General features: G+C 37.9%; 1 protein-coding gene across 4 annotated transcripts in view; it reads left to right on the top strand.

The window, feature by feature from the left end:
- The window catches only part of SMARCC1 (SWI/SNF related, matrix associated, actin dependent regulator of chromatin subfamily c member 1), a 201,888-nt gene that overhangs the window by 110,424 nt on the left and 79,129 nt on the right, over positions 1-12,335 (top strand). For all 4 annotated transcript variants that reach the window (XM_042978828.1, XM_042978827.1, XM_042978826.1 and 1 more), the window contains exons 17-19: positions 450-603; positions 1,092-1,205; positions 7,792-7,851. In XM_042978828.1, coding sequence (XP_042834762.1) covers positions 450-603; positions 1,092-1,205; positions 7,792-7,851 — 328 coding nt within the window. The remainder of the gene's footprint in view (positions 1-449; positions 604-1,091; positions 1,206-7,791; positions 7,852-12,335) is intronic.

The raw sequence follows: 12,335 nt of genomic DNA, 5'->3' as shown, positions 1-12,335 counted from the left end.
AGATTTTACACTTGATATCTTTTATTTTATGGTAAAATCGTAAAATGACCAGGGATGGAGAGTGGGTTGATCTGGAGAGTGGATAAGCTCTCTACACTAGATCTGTCTAAAGAAACAAATCAAATGGGAATCTCCTGGTTTGAATTTGGCCTGTGTGTGAGTTTTTTCACCTTGGACTTAAGTGAACATTTGTTTTCTTCTTTCTGTGATGGAAATAATCAGGCTTTGTATTAGGTTTTGGGTGTTATGTTATCAACATGATGTTGAGTTTGTAGAAATTGTCCCTCATACAACAAACCAAAATTGTCAGTTAACTCTGTGGTGCTTCATAGCCTATAGAGAACATTTTACTTGTTTTATTGTTTTGATTTTTTTAGTGAAATGTGATGATGGTTAATGAAGTGAGTTACAGTTTCTAGATGTTAAGTTTCAGAGCTTTACTCTTCCAGGGTTCATGCCTTTTTAGAGCAGTGGGGGCTTGTCAATTATCAAGTGGATCCAGAAAGTCGACCCATGGCAATGGGACCTCCTCCTACTCCTCATTTCAATGTATTAGCTGATACCCCTTCTGGGCTTGTGCCTCTACATCTTCGATCACCTCAGGTAAATTAATGATTACACAAATATTATTATAAGTCTGGTTTTTGTAATTATTACTCTAATAACCTAATATTAGGCATTTTTAATATTACACTAATTATACACTGTATGAAACTTCTTCCCCTTCCTAACATTTGGAAAGTGAACAAACACATGTTCTTGAAAAGATTACTATGTCAACCAGATTTTATATAGCCTGAAGTTGGAATAACATGAGTCTAAGGTGTAAATTGTTCTTCACTGTGAAATGGGGTAGCATATTAAAGAAAATTTATTGTCGATTTTCTCTGGGATTTAAATGAGGCAGAAAAATGTTGCTTATACGCAACATCTGTTGCCTATGTTGAAATGTTGTTAGAAGTGTAGGGCAAAGGTGTGGTTATTTATTCTGAAATCTCTCTACGTGTCAATATTATACAGTGCTTTAAAAATTCTATCGCCTTAACTTTGTAGAGATTAATAAAGCCATTCATCATTTTTCTGACTCCTAGGTCCCTGCTGCTCAGCAGATGTTAAATTTTCCTGAGAAGAACAAGGAAAAACCAATTGATTTGCAGAACTTTGGTCTTCGTACTGACATTTACTCCAAGAAAACCTTAGCAAAGGTAAGGACTTTGTTTCTAGACCCACCTGGGCTGCAATGCAGCATGTCCTTTTTATTCTTCTTTGTAAGAAGTATCAGTTTTCATAAGAAACGTAACTTTCTAGGGCATAAGAATGTGAGCATTCTAATTAATCTATTGGCATTTTATAAAACCACAATCACTTATCTTACCACTTTTTCTGTATAGTTAGAATGTAGGTATGTTAAAGTAATGATGAATAATATGTTAAAACAGGAAAAAGTGGAGAATTTCAGCATAATTGGAATATATAGACTCAAAGGAATATTGTATAATTGAAAAATGTGCCTGAAATCAACCTCGTTGGGTGGTTTTAACAGCAGGCTAAACACAACAGAAGACAGGAATAGTGAGCTCAGACAGGTTAGTAGCTACCTTAAAATTGAAGCACCAAGAGAAAAATAAATTTGATCAAGGTGGCAGAGGGGGTCAAAGAGAACAGACTTTAAAGGACACGTGAGAAATGGTAAAAAGAATTCATGTTTATCATTAGAGACCTATAAAAGAAAGAATGAAACAGAAGTGATATTTGAAGATGTAATGGCTAATCATTTTTGATAAATAATAAAAAGATACCAACTCAGTAGAGAGTCTAAACTGATCCACATTTGGATACAGAGGAAAACATGTTTAGGCACATCATGCTTAAACTTACCTTAAAAACTAACATCTTAAACAGGGCGCCTGGGTGGCTCAGTTGGTTAAGCATCTGACTCTTGATTTCGGCTCAGGTCTTGTGGGGTCGTTCCCCTTTCAGGCTCCATGATAAGTGTGGAGCCTCCTTGAGATTTTCTCTCTCCCTTTCTCTCTGCCCCTTTCCTCCATTCACACACATGCATGCTCTCTCTCAAACAAAAGAAAACAAAAAAACTAACACCTTAAAAGTAGCCACCACATTGGGCAGTGAGTGGCGTTGGAGAAGAACACATTAAATTCAAAGAAATAATCATAAAACTGATGTCTGACTTTTCAGCAGAAATGACAGAAGCCAGGTGTTTATTTTTTGAGAGCGCGCGCGCGAGAGAGAAAATGCAAGCAGGGGAGGGGCAGAGAAGGAGGGAGACACAGAATCTGAAGCAGGCTCCAGGCTCTGAGCTGTCAGCACAGAGCCTGACGTGGGACTCAAACCCATGAACCGTGAGATCATGACCTGAGCTGAAGTCGGATGCTTAACCGACTAAGCCACCCAGGCACTCCAACAGTATAGTAACATTTTAAATGCTGAAGGTAAAGCTGTCGGTCTGGAGTTCTGTATCCAGTAGGAATACCTTTCAGGAGTGAAAGGGCAGACATTGAGAATGAGGTTAGGTGTTCACTAGCACACAGTACAGGAAAACTGAGGGAAGTTTTTTTGGGTGAAGGATGTTGATCCCTGATGGACCCACAAGACTAGGAAGGTATACGTCTAGGGAGACGAATGAATGTACGATTAAATATGAAGAAATATAGACTGTTTAAGCAGTGATCATTTTAAGGAGTTTATAACATGTAGAAATGACCAAAATGGCAGAAAGACAATTACATGGAGTTAAACTCCTGATATAATTTAGAAATGTGATAAAAAATGCTGCTTCAGGTTAAAGTATATAATACTTTGGCACTTTCCAAATACTTTTGAAGGGGATTGGATCTACATGGAAGAACAATGAATGCCAGAAGAGGTCAACACCTGGGTCAGAATAAAAGATGTTTCCTCCTGATTTGTAGTTTTAAAAAACGGTAATAGACTACTTAAACCAAAAATGCTAACAGTAGATCTCTAGGTTTTCAATATGTGTTAAGGACCAAACATGGCTCAAGGTACAGCAGAGGGAAATGGAAGTACACACTATATTAAAGTTCTTATGCTATATGGTATTTGAGGATACACCATGACACGTTAGAGATGAGGATTCTAAGTCACAGAGTATTTAAAGACCTATAGCTAATAAGTCAGGAATGGAGATAAAAACAGAATAATACTCCACAAAAAAGTTACTACTTCTCAAAAAAAGTTACCCCATAAGAGGAAATGAATGAGAAAGGAAGGGGTAGATAGGATGAGTAGAAAATAGGGAGGTGGTAGGTTTATATATGACCATGGGGATAGTAATAACCTTATTTGTAAATGGTTGTAGTATTTCAGTTAAGCAACAGGGATTGTCAAACTGCATAAAAAACTAAGAATCATAAATTGTCTGTAAGAAATCTAATTATAAAGTAAAAGAATGAGAGAAGACGTGCCTTCTAGACATTAATCCAAGGAATACCGGTTATGTTAATACTAGTGAAAATAGACATTAGAAATTATTTTACCAGAATTAAACATGGACATTTCATAATGATAAAGGAGTTAGTTAATCAAAAGGACATGATTGCCCTAATTAGGTGTATAGTTCATTAAAAAACTCCAAAATATATAAGGCAAAACTGATAGAATTGTAGTTGGAGATTTCAGTAGTCTGCTCTTAGCAATTGATAGCATAAGTAGGTAGGTAGGTCAGTAAGATAAGACTAAAGTTCTTGGGGAACATTCACCAAAGTATATTCAATTCTGAGCCATAAAATGACTCTCAAGAAATTTTAAAGGAATGATACTATAAAATGTGGTTGTATGATTTCATACACGTGAAATAAATATGGTTAGCTAACCACAACAAAATGAAACTAGAAACCAGAAACAAAAAAACAATACAGAAAATTAACGAAATAAGGAGATGGTTATTAACGAAATAAGGAAAGGATCGGTAAATTTGATAAGCCTCCGACCAGAGTGAGTGATCAAGAAGAAAAGAGAAGACACAAATTACAAATCAGGAAAGAAAGAATATATTACTGATTCTCTGTACATTAAAAAGATATTAAAAATGTAATCAAGAACCTGATAATAATATATTTGACACTTTGATAAGACGGACAAACCCCTTGAAAGCAACAAAATAAAAAACTTCACTCAGGATGAAATAGGTAACCTAATGTAATAGCTTGAAAAATGTCCTCCAAAGAAATCAGATCCTGATGCCTGGAACTTGTAAACATTACCTCATTTGGAAAAAGGTTCTTTTGCTGATGTGATTAAGTTAGAGATCTTGAAGATGAGATAACGCTGTATTATCCAGGTCAGCCCTGAGTGCCATGACATGTGTTCTTCTAAGAGGTAAATCTAGAGAGATTTGAAGACAGAAGAGGAAAAGGCAGTGTGACCTCAGGCACAGAGGTTCAGATAAGGCAGCTGCAAACCAAGGAGTTCTGAGTCAGCCACCAGAAGGTGGAAGAGGCAGAGAATGAATTCTCTTCTGGAGCATCCATAGGGATTACGGTCCTGCTGACACCTCAGTTCTTGTCCTGGTTGTATTGATTTTGGACTTCTAGCCCCCTGACCTATGAGCGAATGAATTTTTGTTATTTTGAATATTTCATCAAGTTTGTGAGAATTTGATTATAGTAGCCATATGGAACTAATAGACTTGAATAGCCTTGTATATATTATATCTATATATATTTCAACATCTTTCTGAAAAGAAAACTCTAGGCCCAGATGATTCTACTGATGCATTTGTACCAAACATTTGAGGAAGAAATAATACCAACCTGTATAAACTCTTCCAGAAAATAAAAGTGGAGAGAACTATTATATTCTTTTATAGTTAAATATAAATACACACACACACACACACACACACACACACAAAGTCACTGAGCTTCTGGCTATATAAACAATATAAATAAGTTTAAAAAAGAATGAATGTATAAAAGAATATGCATGATTGTCCTTAACAGCTTTATCCAAGATAGCCAAAAACCATAAACAATCAGTCATGTAAATGGATAAATTGTAGTTTATTCAAACAATATAATATTAACACAGAAACGAAAAGAAATGACTTCATAAAAAGAGTGTGGTTGAATATCATCGACCTACTATTAAACAAGAAGCCAGACCCACAGACTACATACTGAATGGTTTTACGAAGTTCAGATCCAAGAAAAACTAGCCTATGATTATAGAAGTCAGAATAGTGTGTACTCCTGTTGGTATCAACTTGAGGTTTAAAGGAGAGAACCCTTAGATGTTGATTTAGGTGATTATATGGGTGTATATGTGAAATTGTATCTAACTGTATACCTAAGGTTTGAGTTTTTTATTGAACATACATTCTGCCTTAGTAAACACCAAAGAAAGCATTTCTAAAACCATGCACAACCCCCACAAACATCTCAAGGATTATGAGATGAGATTATGCACCTTTCTCAGAACTAGTTTTTATCAAGAGGAGAAACTGTACCTTTGTGGCTGAGAAATGCTCACTGCCACACACCTACCTAATAAATGTCGTCATGTTTAGGTTGTACAGATCTTTCCTGTTATTCAGGTTTTCCTTCCTTAGAATTTAGATGAAATGTTAATGAATGTTGTTCCTCTTGGAATTTTGTTCCTCTGTCTGATTGACAGTCATTTCTGAGATTAGTTCATTAAAAGATGAAACTCGTTGTCTTAAAGTAACCATTAAGGGTTATGGGGCACCTGGGTGGCTCAGTCAGTTAAGGGTCCGACTCTTGATTTCGGCTTAGGTCATGATCTCATGGTTTGTGAATTCGAGCCCCACGTTCGGCTCTGCTGACAGTGCAGTGTCTGCTTGGGATTCTCTCTGTCCCTCTCTTGCCCTTCCTCCGCTTGCATGCTCTCTCCCTCTCTTTCTCAAAATAAATAAGTAAACTTAATAGAAGTCATTAAAAAGAAAGTAATCCTTAAGGAATCTGAGCAATGTATTATGAGTTCTAGCTACATGCCTTTTTGTCCATCTCACAAAGTCCTGCTTTAAGACTTAATTCTACCATGCTTATTTCCACAATGTTTCAATTCCTCTTTATTCTCTAGTTAAAGTAGTTATTTTTAGTACAGTTTTTTGCAAAAATTTCAGAATATGTATTGAATACCATGGAAACCTAGCAAATCATAATTTAACTTTTACCCACAATATGTAACACAGTATGCAGAAAGGTTGAGTCAACAAATTGAGAGGCTTTATTGTCACAAACAAGGAAATCACAGACTATAGAAATTTTCTCTTCATTTTTAAAACTATAATCTACCCAAATAGAGTTTACAGAGAAGGGATATGTTAGAATGTATATTCTGAGTTAATAACATTTGCAGGTAAAGAATAATGTCAGGTATACCACACATCCAGTCTTCTGACAGTCTCTGAAGGGAGCACGGTGTACAAATCAAGAAATATGAATCAATTGATAAATCTTAGTTTTTAGGTAACACAAAGTTGGTTTTCTTATACCCCCCATGCTCATGTGAGTTGTCAGTTAAAGGGATTCTTTTTTTAAAAATGTTTGTTTGTTTTGGAGGGAGAAGAGGGGGAGGGGCAGAGAGAGGGGGGGAGAAAGAGTCCCAAGCACTCTCCACCCTTAGCATGGAGCCCACATAGCCTGATCCCACAACCTTGAGATAGTGACCTGAGCCAAAATCAACAGTCCAGGGCTCAACCCCCAGTTAAAGGGATTCTTACAGAAAGAGTGATTTGCAGTTTAGGGAATTACTTGGTGATTATTTTATTCAAGAGATGTTGAAAATATGAAGTTGTTGCAATTGGAATCAAGAATCTTTCAAGGGGTGCCTGAGTGGCTCAGTTGGTCGAGCTTAGATCATTCTCTCCTGGATGGAGTTCAAGCCCCATGTTGGGCTCTGTGCTGACAGCTCAGAGCCTGGAGCCTGCTTTGGATTCTCTCTCTCTGCCCTTCTCCTACTCAGTCTCTCTCTCTCTCTCTGAAAAATAAACAGGGGCGCCTGGGTGGCTCAGTCGGTTAAGCGTCCGACTTCAGCTCAGGTCATGATCTCACAGACCCTGAGTTGGAGCCCTGCCTCAGGCTCTGTACTGACAGCTCAGAGCCTGGAGCCTGCTTTGAATTCTGTGTCTCCCTCTCTCTCTGCCCCTTCCCTGTTCATGCTCTGTCTCTTTGTCTCAAAAATAAATAAAAACATTTAACAAAAAATTTTTTAATAAATGAATAAGCATGAAAATATTAAAAAAAAAAAAAGAATCTTCCAGAGTAATTTATATGTAGTACAATTTGTCTTTGAATCTTAGAAAAAGTACTGTGTTCAAGTTATACCAATTTGTGTTACGTTTATGATATCCAACCAGTTCATGGTATGCATTAAAATATTGTGCCTTTGTAGCTTGAAAAGTATTTTCAAATTTCAAAATAATAGAAACAACATATCTAAATGGTCTATGAGTCCTTAATAGAAAACAAGAAATCTTTGAAATAGGTCTGCCTTTCTGTTGGAAGTTTAGGATCCTCAAGTGTTTTATTTCTGTTGCTCAGGGACTTTTTTTTTTTCCAAAGATTTTATTTTTAAGTAATCTCTACACCCAGTGTGGGGCTCCAACTTAACCCCAAGATCAAGAGTTGCATGCTGTACCGACTGAGCCAGTCAGGTGCCCCACCTACTGCTTAGGGACTTACTTGGTTGTGTGCATAAAACAGCCCCCTGAACTTAGAAGGAACTCCTGCTGAGCTCCATGCTCAGCCTTTAGGAGTGAGTGTCTAATTTTTGGTTTTGTTTCTTTAGAGTAAAGGTGCTAGTGCTGGAAGAGAATGGACTGAACAGGAGACCCTTCTGCTCCTGGAGGTAAGCACATTAATAGTGGAGCCCCTTTATCCACACAGGAGGTGGGTGCTTAGCTTCTGTGACTCGCATTTGAAGTACACCTTTGGAATTAATCCTGAAGTTTTTTGAACCATGTATTGAGTTTTAAGAGAATTTTCTTGGTCCATCATTATTTAAATATCATACCTAGAAGTGATGTGCTGGCTATCAGTAGGGAAGATCAGACCTGGGTATGTGTTATTTTGGCCCAGGTTGGGTTGTTTCATTTTAAATCTTTGCCAATATTAAACAATTATTACGGCTTTGCAAAAGTAGTCTAGATCTGTAACTTTTCCTCCAAAATTGGAAGATTTGGCACTTCTGGCACCTCATTCCCATGTAACAATAATTTGCTGACCTTGAGTAGCAGATGTTGCTTTGAAGTGGAATGTTTCTTCAGATTCCAGTTGTTGTTTTTGTAACTTAGCCCACCTCGGTCATTGTAGATGAGTTCTCTGGTGCTGGTGTGCATTTGTACAACCTCCATATTTCCCAGAAGGCATTCCAGAGAAGTAGATGAAGATGCCTGCCACTGAAAATACTGTTTGTTCTTGAAAGTAGAACACTGTCGTAAACTAGTGGTAATTCAAGATATGTCAGTCAGCTTGTTGAATACTTTTTGGAATTCTTCATGTCTTTGGAGATTCTTGAAAATACTTACACAAGTAACTCTTAGCAATTATTTCTACTCTGGAGAGGAAGAGAATGTTAGGTTCCATATTTATCAACCATTTTTGAAGAGGACCATTTATCTTTAGTTACAGAACAGTGATTGGGTAAAATGAAGACTGCATGGTACTACATAGTATTTGTGGGTAGAATGTACGTGTGAGAGCCAAATTAGGACCAAATGAGGAAGTGTACTGTTAGATCTCTTAGGAATGCTTTTGCCTACAAAGAACAGGATGTAACTAGCAAAGATTAAACCAAAAAGGACATTTTTTTTTTTTGTTGTTCAACTGGCTATCTTTAGATTGGCAATTCCAACATACATTTTACTACTCAAGTACATCCTCAGGTTCCTAGCTTCTTTCTTCTTTTGTTTTCCTTCTTTAGCTGTCTGCATTCTGTCTCTGTGTGTTCTCTTCTGCTCCCAGCAAGGCTGATTTATTCACTGGTTTCATATCCCTGTTCAAAACAGTAAGAAAATTGGAAATGGCACTTCTGGGGCCTCTTCTGGGGCTCTTCTTGGAAAGAAAAGCTTAACCAGAAGCCCCTCGTCAGTCTTCCCTTCTATCTCAGTAATCAAAATGGGTCTCAGTGGTCACCAAGTATTGCAGGTGGTGCTGGGAAAAGAACGAGTTTTCTAGTTTCATTAATGGGGTCAACCTGGAGGGAGGTATGATTGCTGCTGGTAACTTCTAGTGCTTGCTCTGTTTATAACATTTAGAGCAAAGAACTTGCAGAGGAAGAGAGCTCATTTTCAGTGGAGTATTCATCTGATCCAAACTTGTATATCATGTGTAACATTTGTAATTCAGAAATGAAGCATCAAATAGAAGACTAGACTAGGTCAGCAGTTCTCAAACATTTTGGTCTCAGGATATACTTCTACTCTTAAAAATTACATTGAGGTTTCAAAGAATTTTTGTGAGTTAATCAGTATTTTCTGTATTGTAAATTAAAACTGAGGAAACTAACTTACTTAAAAATAACAATAAACCCATTGCAAGTTTTTATGAAAAATTTTTATCAGAAATAGATTTTGAAAAACAAAAGTGTGTTAGTAAAAAGTGTGGTGTCACCCATTAGCCATATCTATAATGTTTGACTTAATAGAATACAGCTGGATTTTCATATTTGTTTTTTTCATCATATATGTTGTTTTAGTTAAAATACATTAGGACTATTTAGTATCATCTGGACGTGTATTTGGAAACACAAAGAATATCTTAATGACCTTTTCAGATAATTATAAATACTCCTGTAGGAGAGGCTTTCATGGCAGGTACGTATTTTTCAGAATTCTAATTTTCACTTAATCATTGGCAAAAAGCACTCAGTTGTTTTCTTCAAAGTGACACTTTTGACAATCCTGTTTGCTTTTAAGAAAACATTTGCCAGGCTGTTGTGGTGGTGAGTGCCTGTTAGTCCCAGGTGCCCAGAAGGCTGAGGCAGGAGGGTTGCTTAAGTCTTAGGTTCAGGACTGGAGTGTGCTATGCTAGCTGGGTGTCTGCACTAAGTTTGGCATCAGTATGATGACTTCCCAGAGCAAGGGACCACCATGATGCCTAAGGCAGGGTGAACTGGCACAGGTCAGAAATGGAGCAGATCAGAACTCCCGTGCTGATCAGAAAATGTCTGCCAGATATCTGTGCCTACAGACCATGGTGTGTTAGCCATGGTGTGCTAGCATTTACATGCTAGTAAAAATGATGTTCGGGGTGCCTGGGTGGCTCAGTCGGTTGAGTGTCTGACTTCGGCTCAGGTCATGATCTCGCTGTTTGTGAGTTCACGCCCCGCGTCGGGCTCTGTGTTGACGGCTCAGAGCCTGGAGCCTGTTTCAGATTCTGGGTCTCCCTCTCTCTCTGCCCTTCCCCGACTCATGCTCTGTCTCTCTTTCTCTCTCTGTCAAAAATAAACATTAAAAAATTTTTTAAAAAAATGATCTTCAATGAAAATGGCTAGTTGAGCTTGAAACTCAAATGATCACACAGTGCTTTTCCTTCAGATAGCCATCATGCTTGGATAGTTGATTTTTAGTCTTCTTGTGTACCTCACATTTCATAGTACCAAATATCAAAAACAAGTGAACTTTGATGTTTAAATTTGTAAGATTAATAATTTTACAGTAAAGTTGGATTATTTTTGTGAGTGTGGCAGTGAAGAAGAAGGTGATGATTAAGATATTCTTGGGGCACCTGGGTGGCTCAGTCAGTTGAGCATGCAACATCGGTTCAGGTCATAGTCTCGCAGTTTGTGAGTTCGAGTCCCACACTGGGCTCTGTGCTGACAGCTCAGGGCCTGGAGCCTGCTTCGGATTCTGTGTCTGTTTCTCCCTTTCTCTGTCCCTCCCCTGCGCGCACGAGCTCTCTCTTTCTCTCTCAAAACTAAACATTTAAAAAAAAAAAAAAAGACTGGTGCCACTGCCTTGATTCATGCTGAGGGTAGGTGGTTCACTCACCACTGCTTTAGCATCCACCGTGCATGTGTCATCATAGTGAAAAAGCAGCAGTGTCCTGTTGCTATTGTGAAAACAGTTTTGATCTCTTGGTCCCCCTGAAAAATATGGTGCCCCATGGGTCTCCGAGCCACACTGAGATACACTGGACCTGCTGATAGCTCATCTTCCTTCCTTCCTTCCTTCCTTTCTTTTTGAGAGAGAGAAGGAGCAAGTACGCAAGGGGCAGAGAGAGAGAGAGGGAATGAGAATATCCCACAAGGGGCAGAGAGAGAGAGAGGGAGGGAGACAGAGACAGAGAGAAGCAGGACTCACCCAGGGCTTGTGTTTTGCCCAAAGCGGGACTTGTGATGGTTCATGTTTCTGTATTGCTTTTAATTTTGTTTTTTGAGTTTTTCCAACAGTTGTATTTGGTTTAAGAAGTTTTAGTGGTGTATTATTTCTTTTTCTTTTTTACATCCCTCTTCTCCTTTTCCTTATTCTGTCTTCTCAATATCTCTGGATTAAAATTCAAAAAGATTTCTTCTTTTTGAGTTTTTACCAACTTTAAAACAAAATTATTCATTTTTGAGAGAGAGAAAGAGAAAGAGAACGAACGGTGAGGGGGAAGAGAGAGAATCCCAAGCAGGCTCCAAACTATCAGCACAGAGCACAATGCAGGGCTGAAACTCACGAACTGCAAGACCATGACCTGAACCGAAACCGAGAGTTGGATGCTTAACAGACTGAGCCACCCAGGTGCCCCAAGTTTTTACCACTATTTTGATGTACTCTCATCTACTCATTTGTTATCGGTAATATGCAGAGAGCTTCTTTTCTGAACCACTTTTTACTTATTTCAGGACTGTTTTGTCTAGTCATATTTGCCCTGGACGTTTACTTAATGTGTTTAAAGTTTTTAGTACTTGCAGGGAATATACTTTCATGTTGCTTTGGGCTTTAGGGAGTAATTAGTTGTGCGGCACCAATTGGAGTATCGTTCTTATCAGTTCTTTTTCTTTCTATACACTGACACTCAGAATTTTCTCCTCTTCTACGTTTAAGAATAGTGAATAGTAAATAGAGTGAGAACAGAATGGCTGAGCTGCTGTTTCTCCTGAACATATTCAAGAAAACCACAGTATCCTTACACAATAGTGCATTTTTTTTCCTCCTGCAGGTGGAACCTGTAGAGTGGTTGGTTTTTCTTTTAAACATGCAGTTGAATCAACAGGTGTTGTCTCTGCTTACACAGAGGCGCCCCAGCAGCATTGCTTACCACTAACATCTTCTATTTCTGTAGTTTATTTATTGATAATTAATAGCTTAAGAATATGAAGCCAGATGAAAATTTTTTAAAGGATTT

The sequence above is a fragment of the Panthera tigris genome, chromosome A2 (assembly GCF_018350195.1).
Source record: "Panthera tigris isolate Pti1 chromosome A2, P.tigris_Pti1_mat1.1, whole genome shotgun sequence".
Taxonomy (NCBI): Eukaryota; Metazoa; Chordata; class Mammalia; order Carnivora; family Felidae; genus Panthera; species Panthera tigris.
The sequence above is the reverse complement of the archived record's forward strand: the minus strand, read 5'-3'. Positions and strand labels throughout refer to the sequence as shown.